This window comes from Cicer arietinum, chromosome 4 (genome assembly GCF_000331145.2).
Source record: "Cicer arietinum cultivar CDC Frontier isolate Library 1 chromosome 4, Cicar.CDCFrontier_v2.0, whole genome shotgun sequence".
Taxonomy (NCBI): Eukaryota; Viridiplantae; Streptophyta; class Magnoliopsida; order Fabales; family Fabaceae; genus Cicer; species Cicer arietinum.
This window is the reverse complement of record NC_021163.2, coordinates 64,319,002-64,335,479: the sequence shown is the minus strand read 5'-3', so window position 1 is coordinate 64,335,479 and position 16,478 is coordinate 64,319,002. Positions and strand designations below refer to the sequence as shown.

At 31.8% G+C, this 16,478-nt stretch overlaps 2 protein-coding genes across 4 annotated transcripts; one reads left to right on the top strand and one right to left on the bottom strand.

Moving 5' to 3' along the window:
* The first annotated feature begins 1,777 nt into the window (after nucleotides 1–1,777).
* LOC101513491 (probable LRR receptor-like serine/threonine-protein kinase At2g16250) lies at nucleotides 1,778–6,643 on the top strand. 2 transcript variants are annotated; one of them, XM_012715378.3, is made up of 5 exons: nucleotides 1,778–2,498; nucleotides 2,567–4,478; nucleotides 4,766–4,891; nucleotides 5,245–5,267; nucleotides 5,470–6,643. In XM_012715378.3, the coding sequence occupies exons 2-5, from the start codon at nucleotides 2,626–2,628 to the stop codon at nucleotides 6,069–6,071; spliced, it is 2,604 nt and encodes an 867-aa protein (XP_012570832.1). In that variant the 5' UTR covers nucleotides 1,778–2,498; nucleotides 2,567–2,625; the 3' UTR covers nucleotides 6,072–6,643. The 2 variants fall into 2 exon arrangements, with proteins under 2 accessions (XP_012570832.1, XP_004499157.1); XM_004499100.4 differs by having other exon boundaries at nucleotides 1,779–2,498; nucleotides 2,579–4,478.
* Nucleotides 6,644–7,907: 1,264 nt separating this feature from the next.
* On the bottom strand, nucleotides 7,908–15,511 carry LOC101512951 (uncharacterized). 2 transcript variants are annotated; one of them, XM_004499099.4, is made up of 18 exons: nucleotides 15,121–15,511; nucleotides 14,075–14,376; nucleotides 13,054–13,131; nucleotides 12,703–12,923; nucleotides 11,978–12,070; nucleotides 11,556–11,639; nucleotides 10,901–11,011; nucleotides 10,405–10,510; nucleotides 10,252–10,314; nucleotides 10,052–10,105; nucleotides 9,806–9,863; nucleotides 9,361–9,437; nucleotides 9,066–9,136; nucleotides 8,928–8,988; nucleotides 8,771–8,830; nucleotides 8,585–8,647; nucleotides 8,113–8,246; nucleotides 7,908–8,017 (listed from the first exon to the last, which is right to left on the bottom strand). In XM_004499099.4, the coding sequence occupies exons 1-17, from the start codon at nucleotides 15,347–15,349 to the stop codon at nucleotides 8,124–8,126; spliced, it is 1,854 nt and encodes a 617-aa protein (XP_004499156.1). In that variant the 5' UTR covers nucleotides 15,350–15,511; the 3' UTR covers nucleotides 7,908–8,017; nucleotides 8,113–8,123. The 2 variants fall into 2 exon arrangements, with proteins under 2 accessions (XP_004499156.1, XP_004499155.1); XM_004499098.4 differs by having other exon boundaries at nucleotides 7,908–8,246.
* Nucleotides 15,512–16,478: the final 967 nt, after the last annotated feature.

Below are 16,478 nucleotides of genomic sequence, written 5' to 3'. Positions count from 1 at the left end.
TCATAATTTTGACTCGAACGTGATTTTAATTAAAAAAACACAAATCGTATCTCTTGAAGCTAATAAACAAATGGAATAATTTTATTGTGCGAACTACAAAAATGCATTTATTTTGTTTCCACGTATTTAGAGAAGGTAACAATTATGCAAATAGATTAGTCACTTTTGATATTTTGCTATAATTTTTTTTTAATTACTAAATTACCCTGTTTTTTCTGTTGAGGAGTTTTTTTTTTATAAATATCTCATTATCATTTTTTTTTATTGATCATGGATTTGGATTAGATTTTTTTAAAATGAACAACACATTTCAAAGAATAAAATAAGTAATATCAACAGTTAGTAAACAAATCAATGATTGACATTTTATGTACATGTATAACTAATTATAAATAGTTATATTATTAACTATTGATATATTCACTTTACTAATTTATCACTTCAAATGAATTAAATTAATAGATTTTGGTCTATGTCTTGGATTGTTCTCTATTTATATATATTTGGCTTGTAGATTGTTAGGTTGGAAATTAGAATAGTAGTCTGAACCAAGTCTGAATGATTTATAAAATTAATTTCTTTTGTTTGAAAAAAACTACAAAGTAATTTCTTATAAAATTAATTAAGTAAAAAGAAGCTTGTTCATAAAATGAAAACAACGGAAGATAAACAAAATAACCAACTCATATTAATTAGAAGTCACCAAAACAAAAATGGTTAAATTATGTTATTTTTTAATTAGTTATTTGTTTTTATAAAGAAAAATATAATTAAATATAGATTAAATTACGTTTAGAAGAGATAATTTGTAGGAGCAGAAACTTAACTATTCTAAATAATATATTTATTTTGTTAGCTTTAGATGCGGTTTTACATGCACTTAATATATAATTTAACTGACAAATATTATAAAATTAGATATCATATCTTAATTTTAAACTCACAATTTTACAAATGTTAATTATACCATCACTTTTATACATAAAAAAAAATACGATTTTACGTTAAGATATTGTACAATTGTATATGTAGGGAGATGTTGACTTAAAAAAACTATGGCTAGGGAGAGGTAGGAACTAAGGAATACGTGTCTAATAATAATGGGACCCTTAATCATAATTTCTAGTCTTGAAAATTAAAATAATTATTAGGATTATTTTTTTTTTTGTTGACAAAATTACGAGGATTGATGTCAATAGAGTACTATATTTTTCTAGAGAAGAATAGAACCGAACATTATTAGATATTTTTCGTAGAATTTTTTGTTTAATCAATAATAATTTAACAAAATTATGATAAAATTATAATTTTTTCAAAATATGATATAATTGTAAAAGATGTATTTTATATTAAGATTACATATAGATATAAAGAAATGCAACAATTTTTTTTTCCTTGTATCATATATCATGATAGTTACTCGGTTTATACTTTATACATATTAATCACACAAGTATTTATCAACTCGGCAATTAATAGACGAAATGCTTTATAGTCAAATTCACACAAATAAATATATTTTCCTACATAAAAACTAAATATTAGTAGCATTTTGGACCAAACTATTTGTGGCATTTTGTGACTTTGCTACGTATGAAAGCATGAGTGCCTAACACTTAACATCTTAAAATTGATTTCTCCTTTGAATTTTCTACGTGTGAAGACACAAGTGGATATTGTCACAGCTCCATAGTGATTGATTCATCAATCATCAATTCATCATGCATCATAACACCCTCTCATTATATATCTTTACAAAAAGAAAAAGAAAAAGAAAAATCAAATTTGAAAAGACACTCTAATTCCAGGAAATTTCTACTTCAATCAATAATTTATTTTCTTGTGTGTTTTTTTTTTGTGTGCATATGATTCATGTTTACAACCCCTTTACATAATAAATAAACACACAAGATTCAACGGCCAACAGTACCACCACAACTCAACACAAAAGTCCATCAATAAACAACCAATAACACACCCAATTTCTTCACAGAAAACAACACTTAAACAAAACCAAATAAGTAAAGAACACTATTTTTCAATCTTAAAATCTTTGAATCTTCACCACCTCCCAATTCCAATCTGCATTAATAACACCTCCGGTGAGTTTTGAAAGTGAAAGTTGTGGCAGTTGGGGCATAACATTACCACTCTCTTCCCTTCATTAATGCATTCCACAATCCCACCAATTCTCTTCAAACCCATTTAATGTTTTTTGGTCACAAATATTCTACTTCAATTCCAAAACAACAGGATTTTCTTGTCACACCCACATCCTTATATTACAAACACTAACCTTAAACCTTCAAAACCTTAATGTTTGTGTTTCTTGAACACTACTCATACAAACAAAAAAACATAAACAACAGAGACATAAGACATTCCTTTAATTTACAACGTTAATGGTTCCTTCTTATAGACTTGAGTCAGAGTTCGCATGAGACAACAGTGCAACACCAAGTGAAGTTTAACAACTTGTCATCATTGAAGATTTAAAGGTACTGTTTTTTATATGACAAAAAAAAAATCAATTTTTTTTCTGGGTTATATGCTAAACTTGTTATAGTGTTACATGCAGATGAAACTGAGATTACAAAGAGAAAGGTGAAGTGAAGTTTGTGAGAGATGGAAATGAAAATGAAGCGAGGAATAACAGTGAGTGTTGTTATGGTGATGTTGTTTTTGTTAGTTGATTTAACAATGAGTTTGAGTTTGAGTTCAAGAACTGAATGGTTTGCGTTATTGGAGCTTCGTTCATCAATGGGGATAAGGGGAAAAGAGTGGCCTAAAAAAACCGATCCGTGTCGGAACTGGACCGGTGTTGAATGCCGGAATGGTCGAGTTGTGGGTATCAGTGTATCCGGGTTGAAGAGGACTCGGTTTGGTCGACTTAACCCGGATTTTGAAGTGGATTCTCTTGCAAACTTCACACTGTTGAAGTCTTTCAATGCTTCTGGGTTCATGCTTATTGGGTCTATTCCTGAGTGGTTTGGTGAGAAACTTGGTGCACTGCAAGTACTTGATTTAAGGTCTTGTTCAATAAGTGGTGAGATTCCTGGTTCACTTGGGGGTTTGAGTAGTTTGAAGGTTTTGTTTCTTTCAGGGAATAATCTTACTGGTAGAGTTCCTTCAAATTTGGGGTTGTTATCTAGTCTTTTTATTCTTGATCTCTCTGGGAATTTGCTTTCAGGATCAGTTCCTGATTCTTTCTCTAAGCTTGGTAACCTTACAAGTCTTGATCTTTCAAATAATTACTTATCTGGGTCTATTCCACCTGAATTGGGTACCCTTTCAAATCTCCAAAATTTGGACCTTTCTAATAATGCATTCACTGCTTTGGTTCCTTCTCAGCTTGGTAATCTTTCAAAGTTGGTTGAGCTTAATCTTAGTATGAATTCTCTTTCTGGGTCGTTGCCAGATAGTTTGTTTTCTTCTAGACTTTCTGCTCTTAAAGTTATGATTTTGAGTAGAAATTCCATTAGTGGTTCTCTTCGTGATGGTTTGTGGTCAATGCCAAGCTTGCACTTTTTTGATGTATCAGGAAACAATCTCACTGGTCCACTGCCTAAAGCGTCTGGTTTAAATATTAGCTCTAACAACGGTGACATATTCAATCTATCAAACAATTTCTTTTATGGACCTGTGAATGGTTTGATGAACAAGTTTAAAATGATTGATTTGTCTGGTAATTATTTAGAAGGTCATGTGCAAGACGACAGCGGTGCTTTCAGTAATGTTAATCTGGCTAGAAATTGCCTACAGATAATTTCAAACCAGAGGGATTTGGAAGAGTGTAGACTGTTTTATGAACAGAAAAATTTACTCTTTCAAGAACCCAAGTCCAGGAAAAACAAACGATTGATATTCATACTGGCAGGTATATTTGGTGGCCTTGGCTTTATTGTGTTACTGGTTTTGGTCCTCATATTGGTTCTAAAACGATGTCATAAAAGTAAAGGTTTGGAAATTGAAAGAGGGACCACTAATGAGGGGCCTATTCCAGAAGGGGAAAGTTCTACACCTAAAGATCCTATCGTTGTAACTGCCGTGGGAGAAACATTTACTTTTGAACAAATCCTCCATTTAACTGGCAATTTTGATGAAGTAAACTTAATAAAGCATGGTCATTCTGGAGACTTTTTCTGGGGAGTGTTGGAAAATGGAACAACTGTGGTTGTCAAAAGGGTAGATTTAAGTTTATTTAAGAGAGAATCTTACATCGTAGAATTGGGATTATTAAGCAGAGTTTCACATGCAAGATTGGTCCCAATCCTGGGACAAAGCATGGATAATAAGAAAGATAAATGTGTAGTTTACAAGTATATGCCAAATGGAGATTTGGCTACTTCCTTGCACAGAGTGAGTGGTCCAGATGATAAATTGCAGTCCCTGGATTGGATCACAAGATCGAAAATTGCAATAGGAGCTGCTGAAGGACTAGCTTATCTACACAATTGCAGCCCACCCCTTGTTCACAGGTAATACAAAATGCAATCTTGATTATTATGATTCTCTCACCATGATCACAAAACTATTATTGTTTCATTTAGTTGAATTAATTAGCATAACATAATTGAATTTAAATGTTGTCAAAAACATGCTAGATTTGCAAAATAATCAGCATGGTGCCTTCATGATATCAGAGTGGATATTTTTATGCTACAAATAGAAATTTTAAATTGAATAATATATCAAACATATATGAAAATACTCTGGTCTATCAGACATATAAGTTACTGATATTTTATTTTTTTTATTTTTGAAGAGATATCCGAGCTAGTAGTATACTTCTTGATGATAAATTTGAAGTGCGACTTGGAAGTTTGAGTGAGGTTACTGCCCAAGGAGATGTTCATCAGAGTGTCATCTCAAGAGTTTTCAGCAAGCCAATGTAAGTTTTGAATTAATTAACAATGACAAATATAATAAAGCACAACTGCTTTATAATAAATGAAATGAAAAATAAGAGAAGAAATGCAGTGAGGATACATAAACGTAGTGAAGCTTTAAATGGTTTTAACATACTAGCTAGAAAATGGTTGGATGGTACCTACAAACTAGAATGATTTGGTAGATCAATTAATTGTCTTTCTTAGGGCCAGTATACTAGTTAATTCTATTTTTTGGGTGCCTATTTGTATAATAGAGTCATCTCATCCTTGACTTTTGACCTAATTAATTTAAAGTTAAACTCTTATATTAATAGAAGGTTGTAACCTTTTTTTTTTCCTTGTGATTTTGCAGATCTTCTAATCAAGGCAATTCTGGTGAGTAAATTGTTTTACCCATTTGTGGCTAGTGTTTATCCTATTGTTGAACCATGTATCTATTTGTTTGATGGAAGAAATTTAAGATGCAGTAGTACATGTGATAACACTGAGAAAGAACATGCACACTTGCATAAATATTTGGCATTATAGAAATCATCAGTGTCTGATTCATTTTTTTTGTGTATGTGGTAATAAACAGGTAAATCAACTGTGACATGTGCCTATGATGTTTATTGTTTTGGGAAGATTCTAATCGAACTTGTGACCGGTAATATTGACATCAGTGAATCAGAAGATGCTACCACAAAAGATTGGTTAGACCAAACCTTGCGTTACATCAGCATATTCGATAAAGAACGGTTGAGTAAGATTGTTGACCCATCTTTGATAGTGGATGAGGATCTATTGGAAGAGGTATGGGTTATGGCAATTGTGGCCAAGTCATGCCTGAATCCTAAGCCTTCCAAACGTCCTCCAATGAAACATGTCCTCAAAGCACTTGAAAATCCACTGAAGATTCTCAGAGAAGAAAGTTTTAGCTCAGCAAAGTTGAGAACAACTTCATCTAATAGATCTTGGAGCACTGCATTCTTTGGTAGCTGGAGACATAGCTCATCAGACAGTGCTGCAACCACAATACATACAAATAAGGAAGGGTCTAGTGGCATTAAACAAGCAGGAAAAGTAGGGTCTCATGGTAGTGGTGGCAATGATCACTCATCTTCCAATAAAAGGTCATCCAATGAGATTTTCCCTGAACCATTGGAAATGCAAGACATGGAGAATGGAGAGACAAGATGAAACACTTAGGAAATGGACTTGGTTATTCTTTTATTGGAGAGGTTTTACCTCTTTTCTTGATAATTATTACTTGCGCCAGAGCAAGTGCTCGTTATTGGAATATCAACCTCATTACCTAGGTTGAATCCATAACGGTCCATCACCACCAAGTTGAAGTAATTAAAAACCATGCTGCTACAGTTAATCACAGTGTTTGCCTTCTTAAGCTGATTAAGCAGTACGCCTTGAGATTCTGGTACCTAAACAGCTCCTAATTTTACACATTCACCCTATTTGTGCTTTACTCATTCACCCTATTTGTTTAAAGCGCACACCTTTGTTCGTACGTTGATGAATGTGTGAAAGATTGTAAAAAAAAAAAAAAAAAACAATAAGAGGGCTTTCATTTTGTGAGGAATTGGAAAGGGAGAAAAACTTTGTTTCTAATAGAATTTTATTTTTAGGCAGGTAACTATGTATCTAAGGGTCTATTTGTGAAGTCCAGAAAACAATCTTAAACTAATAGTCCTGTTTTGTAACTATAGTGTTTGGTAATTGTTTTTCTCACGAGTTTATAATGTTTTTTTCCCAAATTCTTAGCGATTTTTCATAAACTATTTGAAGTAGTGTTTGAATTTATAGCGTTTTATTTTTTTTTCTCCATTTTTACCCTCATTATCTTAATTGAATTTTTTTAAATGCTCTCTCCGATCATAAATATAAACAAAAACCAAGATGTATTTAATCCAAAATTTAGACTAAATACATTTTGACTTTTGCTTATATGTGTGACCAGAGAGAATATTAATTAGAAATATATTTTTTAAATTATTTTATACTTATAATTAATTTAACGGTTAATTTTAACAAATACTTCAAATTAAATCAGCTAGCTTACCAACTATCCTTTCCCAACTACTTTATCCGCTATGTGCTATAAGATTATAAGTTTATCCGCCGTCCAATATTTTGGCTTAATTAGCAATAGAAGTCTTCATGAGATTCAAGGCATGCAATGTGGTAAGTGCTCTAACTTTGTTTTGGTGGATCATTGCCTTGTACTACATTGATTAGGAAGTGCTCGAGGAAAAAGAAACAAAAAATGATTATTTGTTTTCACAAAGCGTTTGCTAACTTTGTTAACTTTGTTTTGGTGGATCATTGCCTTGTACTACACTGGTTAGGAAGTTATTCAGTACTAGTAGATGCATGGATCACTACAGGTGCTCCACCTATGGTTATGAATTCATGATTTCTCGCATCTGTTTTTTCTAATTACACCTAAATAAATTATTAATGTGAATTGAGGCCACATAAAATTAAATTTACATACATGGTAAATTAAGATACATGAATTCACATAGTTTATTTGAGTGTAAATCAAGATACATAATATCATATTTTCGGGGTCTTAAAATTTCCTTCCATATGCCCGCAGTATACAATAGGATAACCTTCAAATTTCAAAACATTCTCGCAACAGTAAAATATAAAAAAAGTTTGCATTGCCAATAGGCCTAGTTTAAGGTTGTAAGCTTAACCTCTCCAGGCTCCTGCCATGGGTTTTCTAACCTTTTTTTTATCTATATCATTTTAACCAGATTGTTACAAATTTTAGTAAGAAAATTTGCTCATATATAGAGTGCAATTTTTTACATGGATCATGTTGGTATAATTGTAAGTACTTTATTTTGTTTACAAACTGTCCCTTTATATTGCACAAGTTATTCTAAACTAAGTTGTTTGCAAACTGTCCCTTTATATTGCATTATGTGTTTCCATCAAACCCACTTTAAATTTTTCCATATTTTAATAGTTATTCATGTCAATACAAGATGAAAATCAATGAAAATTGGGTGGATTTTAACTGGCAAGGAAGTTGACAGAATTATTACCCTTGCCGTCCTTTGCTCATTGCTTTCCCTATTAGGAGTACTATCAAACAGAGGGAGATAATAAATACAACCCTGCGTTAAAATTAATGTACAACCTGAACAACTGCAATGATAAAACCAAATATATGCTTCCAAAAAAAATCCAGGGGAGGGGGTATAAAGCATACAGTAGCAGAGTTCAGCTTTCCAAAATGCCAAATTCGTGTTGCATAAAATCTTCACTGGGTCTATAGTACTTGTCTGAAGATAACAAGCCCAAATTAGATACTCGGCTTGTATAAAGGCAGGCAAATCTCTCAACCTGCATTATGCACATTACACAAGTGCACTGGTGAGGCCAATTTTATAATTATGATTTTGACAGGAAAAAATAGCCATTCATTTTAATGCATTGGAAAATGGGAAACATATGTCATACTTAATCTGCATATAACTACCATCATGTGCTTTAAACATTGCACATTGGTACTAAATTGAGGCATAACTTGGCAATTGGTATGCTATTTGACAATGTTGGAGCAACGCCCTAATAGCCATTGTGATTTAAAAATATAGTTGTTATTGTATACAAGTGCGAAATGTGAAATATACACCAATATTAATGTTGTAGAACATCAGCGAGGGAGCAATTAACTTTACCTGATGAGCAAAGCGAGAGTTCTGATAACCAGTCTTCATCAGCTGACCCCATGGCTCGTGAAACTACAATGGTTTATTTTTAAACAATTATAATCTCGTGTACAAAATAAATTGAATATAATGTAAGTGTACTAGACTAGTAGAACAATAACTAGAGATACTAGTACAAGGCTCCAGGTTTTCTACCTTTTGGTGTAATTTTCTTAGAGCTTCTTGATGACTCAATCGCACTATCTCTCTTTCAAGCTGATAAAAGAAATAGCTACTTAAACACAAATAAATGCTCATACTTGGACTTCTATGTATAATATGAAAAACAAGGATGAACCTAGAAGACCCTAACCTCCAATTCCTCAAGTTTTGAATTTAATTTCTGATTGGTACCATCATCTGGATTCTCTAATCTGAAAAAGTATAGACCGCTGTCTAAGATTGCAATCAGAAATAAGACATGACTAATAAGGCCCAAAATTAGACTAACTTGAGAGATCGATTCAACTGATGCATTTTATCTGCAATGCAATCACCCTTGCTCCTCAAAAATTGAAGATTCTGCAACACAAGGTTAATCACATAAAAATCTGATGACCCAAATGTGTATTAGCTTGTTACATGGTGCCATTGAAAATAACAAGAATGCAAAAGCGCACTTCATTAAAAATGTTAGAAGCACCCATGATAATTTTTTTGCATGAATTAACTTATACAGTCTATCATTTCGTTTTCCAGGCTTTATTTTATCCACAAAAACCAGACATAATAAAACCAGTTAACACCTTGCGATAATTCCTCAATTCCCAAAGGAGTTGAACCTCCCTCTCAAGCTCTGGGATCACTAACATTGTTCTCCAACCTGCTCATGAACACTGAGCCATAATCAAATTCAAGTCACATAGAATAATAAACAAACATGCATGCTTTTAAATGAATGGAAATTTGGGTTTTCATGCAAAAATAAACATAGCTTAGACTCCTTTATTGGAACTTCCATTGATGCCTTACCTTTAAATTACTTTCCAGTTATATATATTTCTCTCCTTCTATATAAGTCTAACTCATCCTTACAAAACCAGCTTATAAGGTGGGGATACCTCTCTTTATAAACTCTTCTCAGCCCTTGTCTATTTCCAATGTGGGACTTGGATTTTTTCCAACAAGTTAAACAATGATGAAAAAGCCTATCCATCTAATAGAAAAGTGATAAGGATTCATATAATATACCAAGAACCTTTTTGCTGCGTAGTATATCTCCATAAATATGATCCCCGACATATAGAACCTACAAGTGTTACGAGTTTTACAGAACACTTCAATAAATGTCATTATGTTTGAATTCTAGAACGACAACTGGCATTTTTCTACATAAATAATAAACCCTTCAAACCAAAAACAAAATCACAGTAAATAAATAAAATCCGCCATTTGTTTATTCTACTAATATATATTTTCATAAAAGAAAGTTGTTACCTGTGAACTTGATTCTATTGCAAGTAGATTATGTAAGTGAGTGACGCTGCCTCCCTAAAATGCAATAACCATATATAGTAATAAAAAAAATTAGGTATCAAATTTATTGGCTTGAGTATTATATAACTTTTTATCTCAAACTTGAGTCCCATAAACCAACAAAATGAATTTCAATTTACATAAGACAGTGATTAATATACCTGGAAAACCTTACGAGCGTGTTCCTTATCTTTTGTCAATAACCCTAATGAGATATCACCCACCTGTTAACAAGACAAAAAGAAAGAAGATAAATTTCAAAATAAGATCATCAAAGAAATGAATACAATGATTTGATATGCTATTTTGCTGACCTGAGGCATAGGAGATCCATTATCTGTATTAAGTAACTTTCCACTCTCAGGCTCAACCTCAAACAAGTTAGCATGATTTCCCTCAAGAAAAAAGCTTGGCTTTGCACTGTATCAGTGTTTGACTGGATTAGGTTAGTAAGGAAATCTATAAATAAATTCACAGCATTCTACCCCAATGAAATTTCTAACACAAGAGCACAATCAAATTGCAACAATAATATGTTTTGATGTTTCTAATGAGATTAACACATACATAAACTGACTGATTCAATATAAACATATTTTGTGATTTGTGAGAAAGAAATTGCAAAAGCCATTCACCAAACAAACCAAGAACCCAACTACATGATTGCAAGGGCTCCTAGTTGCTTGTGATAGTTTTTCAACATAACTCCTATGGGCCTAATTTAATAATGTTAAATGAAAATTTACTTTAAGCAGAGTGTTCATAACAAAAAAAATAAGCTAGCTTCAGATGCTCAAAGAAGAACATAACCTTCCAGTGATGACAACATCAAAGTATTGAAGCCAGTCAGAATTGGAAGTGACATTTACCCCACTGGATCCACAGAGAAAATTCATGACAACGTTTGTATAGTCCCATAAACTGTAAAAATAGAGACGAGTCTTCAGAATAATAGTTAACTGTTGGTAGAGACAGAAACAAAGTACAAGTGTATTTATATTTTCTTAATGGTAAAAAACTTCTCAATGGTAATTTTTTTAACATGAATTGTCTTTCACAAAAGCTTATACTATTGGGTGAAGACACAGGTCAGGTGTTTTATAACTTTACTCTCTACTTTTAGACTTGAAGCATGCAATACTTAGTGCTGAAATTTAATTTTAAATTTAGAAGGCACAGAGGTTTAGAATGTCATGAACCAACTGTTTGAAAAACATGTCAATAAAGGCACATGAATAATTTTATAAAATGTATGATAACCTATTGAATTCTAAAATTTAAACATTAAAATATTAAATAACATTAGATATAAGAAATTCTTAATTTTAGAGACATAACGATATTTTTTCATATAAAAGTAATGCTAAACTGTTTAATAAACAAAATTATGAAATTAATAAAAATAAGGTTAGACTACTTAATCAACAACTTTTCATCTTGTTCTTATATAAAGAATTCACATTACCTGTTTGTCACCAAAAATGTAGCTCTTCCAGAATCTCTAAGCATTTTAAGCATGGGAACTATTGAACTGTCTTCATTGATATACCTAATATTTCAAATTTAAAAATAAAAACGACCAAGTCAGATAATTCCATCAGGGACTCAGAATGATATTTTATATAACACTATCAGAGAAAGTGATCTCACTAAGTATGATATTTTACATAACACTATCGTTTTTGGATCACAGGAGAAGAGGGGGAGGGGGAGGTGGTTAATGGAGGATGGAAAAATACTAATTTACTTTTACATCCTTTTACTATTTTATGACCCATCTTCTCTCCCCTCCAAATAAATAAACCAAACAATAAATATTTAAAATAATCTCCCCCCTCCATTTCTCCCCAACCAAACACTATGTAACTAGTGATGTTACGTCTATACCTTCTGGGATCTGTTGCAACCTTTTGCTTCAATGTTCCATCTCGGTGGCACAAATCTACCGCATTTCGAACATCTTTGTAGAGAGAAGCATAACTGGAAGGGTAGATCATGAAAAACAAAGTGTTAAATACAGTTCATTTCTGTTTCACACCATCTCTGACTTTCCAACATTTGAAAAGAAAAATGTTATGGCTACTGCCCATTATACATTTATTTAACCTGTCCAATATTCACCAGCTATTTATTGTACTGTACTTTTGCATAAACGGGTTTAGCAGCAAGCAACCATAACCTTTTAATGCCTTATAAAGATGCTGAAAATGTTGACAAATACCGCATGCCTCTTCTTCGAAAGTAATATATTATTATGAACGATAACTAAAAAATACTTTACGAGACGCGAACCAAGACTGCATTCCATTTCTAAGGAATAAAACTACCAAATACCTTGGTTTTAGTTACAAGTTAGTTACTTTAGTTAGTGTTAGTTACAAGTTAGTTACTCTAGTTAGAAATTCGGTGTTCTAATTTGAGTATATAAGTTTCATTATACCTACTATTGTAATCATCTTTCTCATTTGATCAATACAAAAATTATCTCTATTTTCCTCTCTTCCATGACTTGATATGAAGATTTTGCATATTCTAGCATGCAATTGATCTTGAAAAATGCAGGTGAATAAACTTGCTAAATCAAGACCCATGGAAGCAGTAATTGAACTTACTCAACAGACATTGGAATCTTTCCAGGATTTCTGTCCTTAAAATCAACCAGTTGCGCAAACAAGTAGGCTTCAGCAAGTGAAAAGAGTGTATCAATTAGAGCATAGTCTGGCCCATCAAAAGGATCGCATACTAAAGTATTTCCATAGGTCTCAACTTTATCTTCTTTTGATAGCTCTTTAAATCCATGATAAGCTACTTTCACATATTTGTGGCAATCCATCTAAATACATGAAGTGATAAAACAATCAATACAACAACAAAAAATATTAAAAAATAATCCATGCAATTTCCTTATATATTTCTTTCCCTGGTAAAAAGGGAGGGGCATAAAACATTTGCTTGATCTTAACCTTCAAGATGTTGCCTCTCTTTTTGTCAAGAATTAAACCTCTAACCATGTAATTTGGATCAAATGACCAACTCAGTAACTGCAGAAAAAATAATGATTCTTTTAGCCAAAATACTACACAATCTAATATCCATATCTGTACTAACAAATAAAATGCTAATAAATTAAATCCTATACAGTTGAAGAGTGTGATACGGGACATAGGACCAGTGAATGAAGAATACGATTTGAATTATTGATTTGATTTATTTATATTTTCAAATTTATGTTAATTAGGATATTCTGATTAGGACCGGGTCGTCTATTTTAATTTAGAGCTATTCTATCAATCCCACACGAAGGACCATAGCAAAATATGGCGAGGTGGATGAAATGGGAAAACGCTTTTGTCTTCTAGTGCATGGGATTGAAAGTTAGACAGTAAAGAGCCAACACGAAAGTCAATGCTGCAGAGATACAAATGTTATGATGGATGAATGGTCTCACAAGACAAGATAGGATTAGAGAGAAAGTTAAGGCATCATCTACTGTAGAAGAGATATGAAGGATGAGTGGTCACTCAAGAAAGTTTGGGTGGCGTATGTTAGGAACCCAAGAAATATCTATATCCTAACCGCATACATTTGAGAAAAGATAGTAGAGTCTTGTCTTAGGTAATTGACCATATATACGGAGAAGACCCAACTAACCGATGCTAAGGAGGATAGTTTAACAATTAGAGACAAAGGGAGACCAAAGAAAAATATAGGTCCAATCATTAAGAAATATTTATATTTAAATGGTTTGTCCTTAAACATGATTCATGGCTTAATTAATGTAGCCAACCCCAAGTAGTGGAAAATGCTTTGGTTGTTGTAATAGTTAAAGAATACTTCAAGAAGGAGTTGATGGATACAAAGTGAATAAAATATGAGTGAGAAAACAAAAAAATACAAAGCATTTTCTATCATCATTGGTACAAGAAAAAGTAGAATAAAAAAATTAAACATGGTAAGATTCAGTACAAGACAAACTAGACAAACCTCACTGGGGTATTTCAAATCATAAACCAGCTTTTCAACTGTGTGTTGATACGCAAGGGATTCAAAAGTTTCAGGCATGTATTGTGCCAAAGTATAATCCATGTCAAATCCGACAGCAACAATGTTCTTCATATTCAATGGCCGGTTACAGAAAACCCGCTTTCCTATATCAGGTTTAGGTCCGTAGTCAGGAGATGCTATCCGTTCTCGCAGCTGTTTGGCACTATTGCTGCCAGAACTTTCATCACGTGAATCAATATGGTTCTCGTCCGTTGAAAATTGAGCATGCAACCGACTATTTCCTGATAGATTTTATCAAAGACATAAATCACCAAATAATAACTAAATTCCAGTAATAATTAGGAATGACTTTGGTACATATAACGACAACCACATTAATGAAAGCAAAGAGTTAGACTATACTTCACAGTAACTATATATCAAGTTCCTTAACTTTCTACATAAGTTTCAGCACAAAAGACTGGACAAGAGTATATCTGTTCAAAATCTGTATAGAAATACGCATAAATATATCCCCCATTGTACTACATTTAGACCGAGAAGGGATGAATTTGTGGTTCTCAATTGTTATAATACTGCAATGTGTAAATCATGCAAACATGATAAAAGAGACAAAAAGATCTCGGCTCCATCTAGTGATGTTATAAAAACCCAACATACAATCACACATTCTTAATTAATCATGGAAGCAAACACTATTGCATTGTTCTCACATTAACAGGAGACATAAATTTGATCGAACAGAAAAAAAGGAAAAAACCAATAATTAATATTAAAGTCAAAAACATCACTAACAATACAATCGCTTTCTAGAAGAAGCTAGAACAAAACGTGAAATATAGCTTCTGAAAATCCATAAGTACTTCTAAAGTATCTCAGAAGTGCATAATTTTAATTAAATAAGTCAATTCAAATTTCAAAGAGCCCTAAGTATAACACTACAATGAAATAACTGGTTGAGTTGGTTAATCGATGAACACGACTAGGAATAATAATGAAGAGAAGAGAAGAGGGAAAAAGCGAACCTGCGGAGGCGGAGTAAGACGACGGCGGCGGCGGGAAGGGGAGAAAGCGCGAAGAGTGAGCATCGGAGAAGAATGGAGAAGCAAAGGAAAGAGGAGGAGAGAAACGGTTACGGAGAGAGAATGAAACGAAATGAAACGGTTTGGATTTATAATGATGCAAAGCGAATATAAAATATTGAGGAGAAGAAACAGAGGTTGGGACTGGAATGGTACTAGTAGACAAACGCATTCTTGCAAATTAAAATAACTTACTAATGCAATGCATTTGCATTTAGTTAAATAGAAGAGAGCGTTAAATGGTTCGAATTGGAGCCTGAAACTTGTTGTTGGTGACGTGCGTCGAGGAATATTATTACTATTCAGGACCCGTTTTGATGCTCCCCCACCCCAAAAATCTTTAAATTCCGTTTTTATATGTATATCTTAAATAAATACAAAAGGATTTGCACCCTACATTTAAATTTATCACAATAATTTTATTTTTTTTAATTATTTAAAATTGATAGTTTTGGAAGTTTTAAACTTTTAAAATAAATATCACATTTTGAAAATTTAAAAAATTTCTAAATTTAAGAAGTTTCCAAACTTAAAAATTTTCGTAATAAATATTACATTTCGAAAATTTAAAAAGTTTTTAAATTTTATAAATTTGTAAAATTTTGAAAGTTTTAAAATTTAGAAAGCTTTTAATGTTTCAAAAATTCTAAAATTTTCTATTTCAAATTGTTCTAAAGTTTTTAAAATTTTTAAAATTGTTATTTCAAAACTTTTGAATATTCTAGAAAGAGGAAGTGAAAAAATGATAAATTAAAAAAATTTAAAAACAAAATTATATTTTCACGTTAATTGAAGGTGATTTATACGTAGGAATTATAATCCTCTAAATATAATGAACAGTAACATTTTTTGTGTCAGGATATAAAGTTGGATCATATCTTCATTTTGACAATTATAAATAAAAGGTTGTTCCTCTTTCTCGTTCATTTGTCTACAAATACATCATCAAAAGTTATGAGTATTTGTGTTTATTCGTGTCTTCATAAATACATTATAAAAAAACTATGATTTGATGGTCATTCGTCTTTTATTGGTTTTAAATTAATCGTTTATATAATAAATATTTTGTATTTTTTTTTTATAAACTAAGGATCGATTGTTACAAATTATAAAAAAGTAATTTTGATATTTAATAATTTAAAAATTTTAAAGAAACATAGAAATTGTTTTGCTTTTGTCTAATACAATAAAAATCACTTTTTTTAAAAAAAAATTCAGTTATGAAAAATGATTATTTTTATAAACTATTAAAAAACAGCTTTTCATTTAAACAATTTTTATTTTTTTATTTTTTTCAAAAA

Excerpts from the sequence above, each read along its gene's own strand:
- LOC101513491 (XM_012715378.3), top strand. The coding sequence starts at position 2,626 with ATGGAAATGAAAATGAAGCGAGGAATAACAGTGAGTGTTGTTATGGTG. Across the intron at positions 4,479-4,765 it reads AGCCCACCCCTTGTTCACAG|AGATATCCGAGCTAGTAGTA; the intron begins GTAATACAAAAT and ends TTATTTTTGAAG. Across the intron at positions 4,892-5,244 it reads AGAGTTTTCAGCAAGCCAAT|ATCTTCTAATCAAGGCAATT; the intron begins GTAAGTTTTGAA and ends GTGATTTTGCAG.
- LOC101512951 (XM_004499098.4), bottom strand. The coding sequence starts at position 15,349 with ATGCGTTTGTCTACTAGTACCATTCCAGTCCCAACCTCTGTTTCTTCT. Across the intron at positions 14,377-15,120 it reads GTCTTACTCCGCCTCCGCAG|GAAATAGTCGGTTGCATGCT; the intron begins GTTCGCTTTTTC and ends AAAATCTATCAG. Across the intron at positions 12,071-12,702 it reads AAGATTCCAATGTCTGTTGA|TTATGCTTCTCTCTACAAAG; the intron begins GTAAGTTCAATT and ends CTACCCTTCCAG.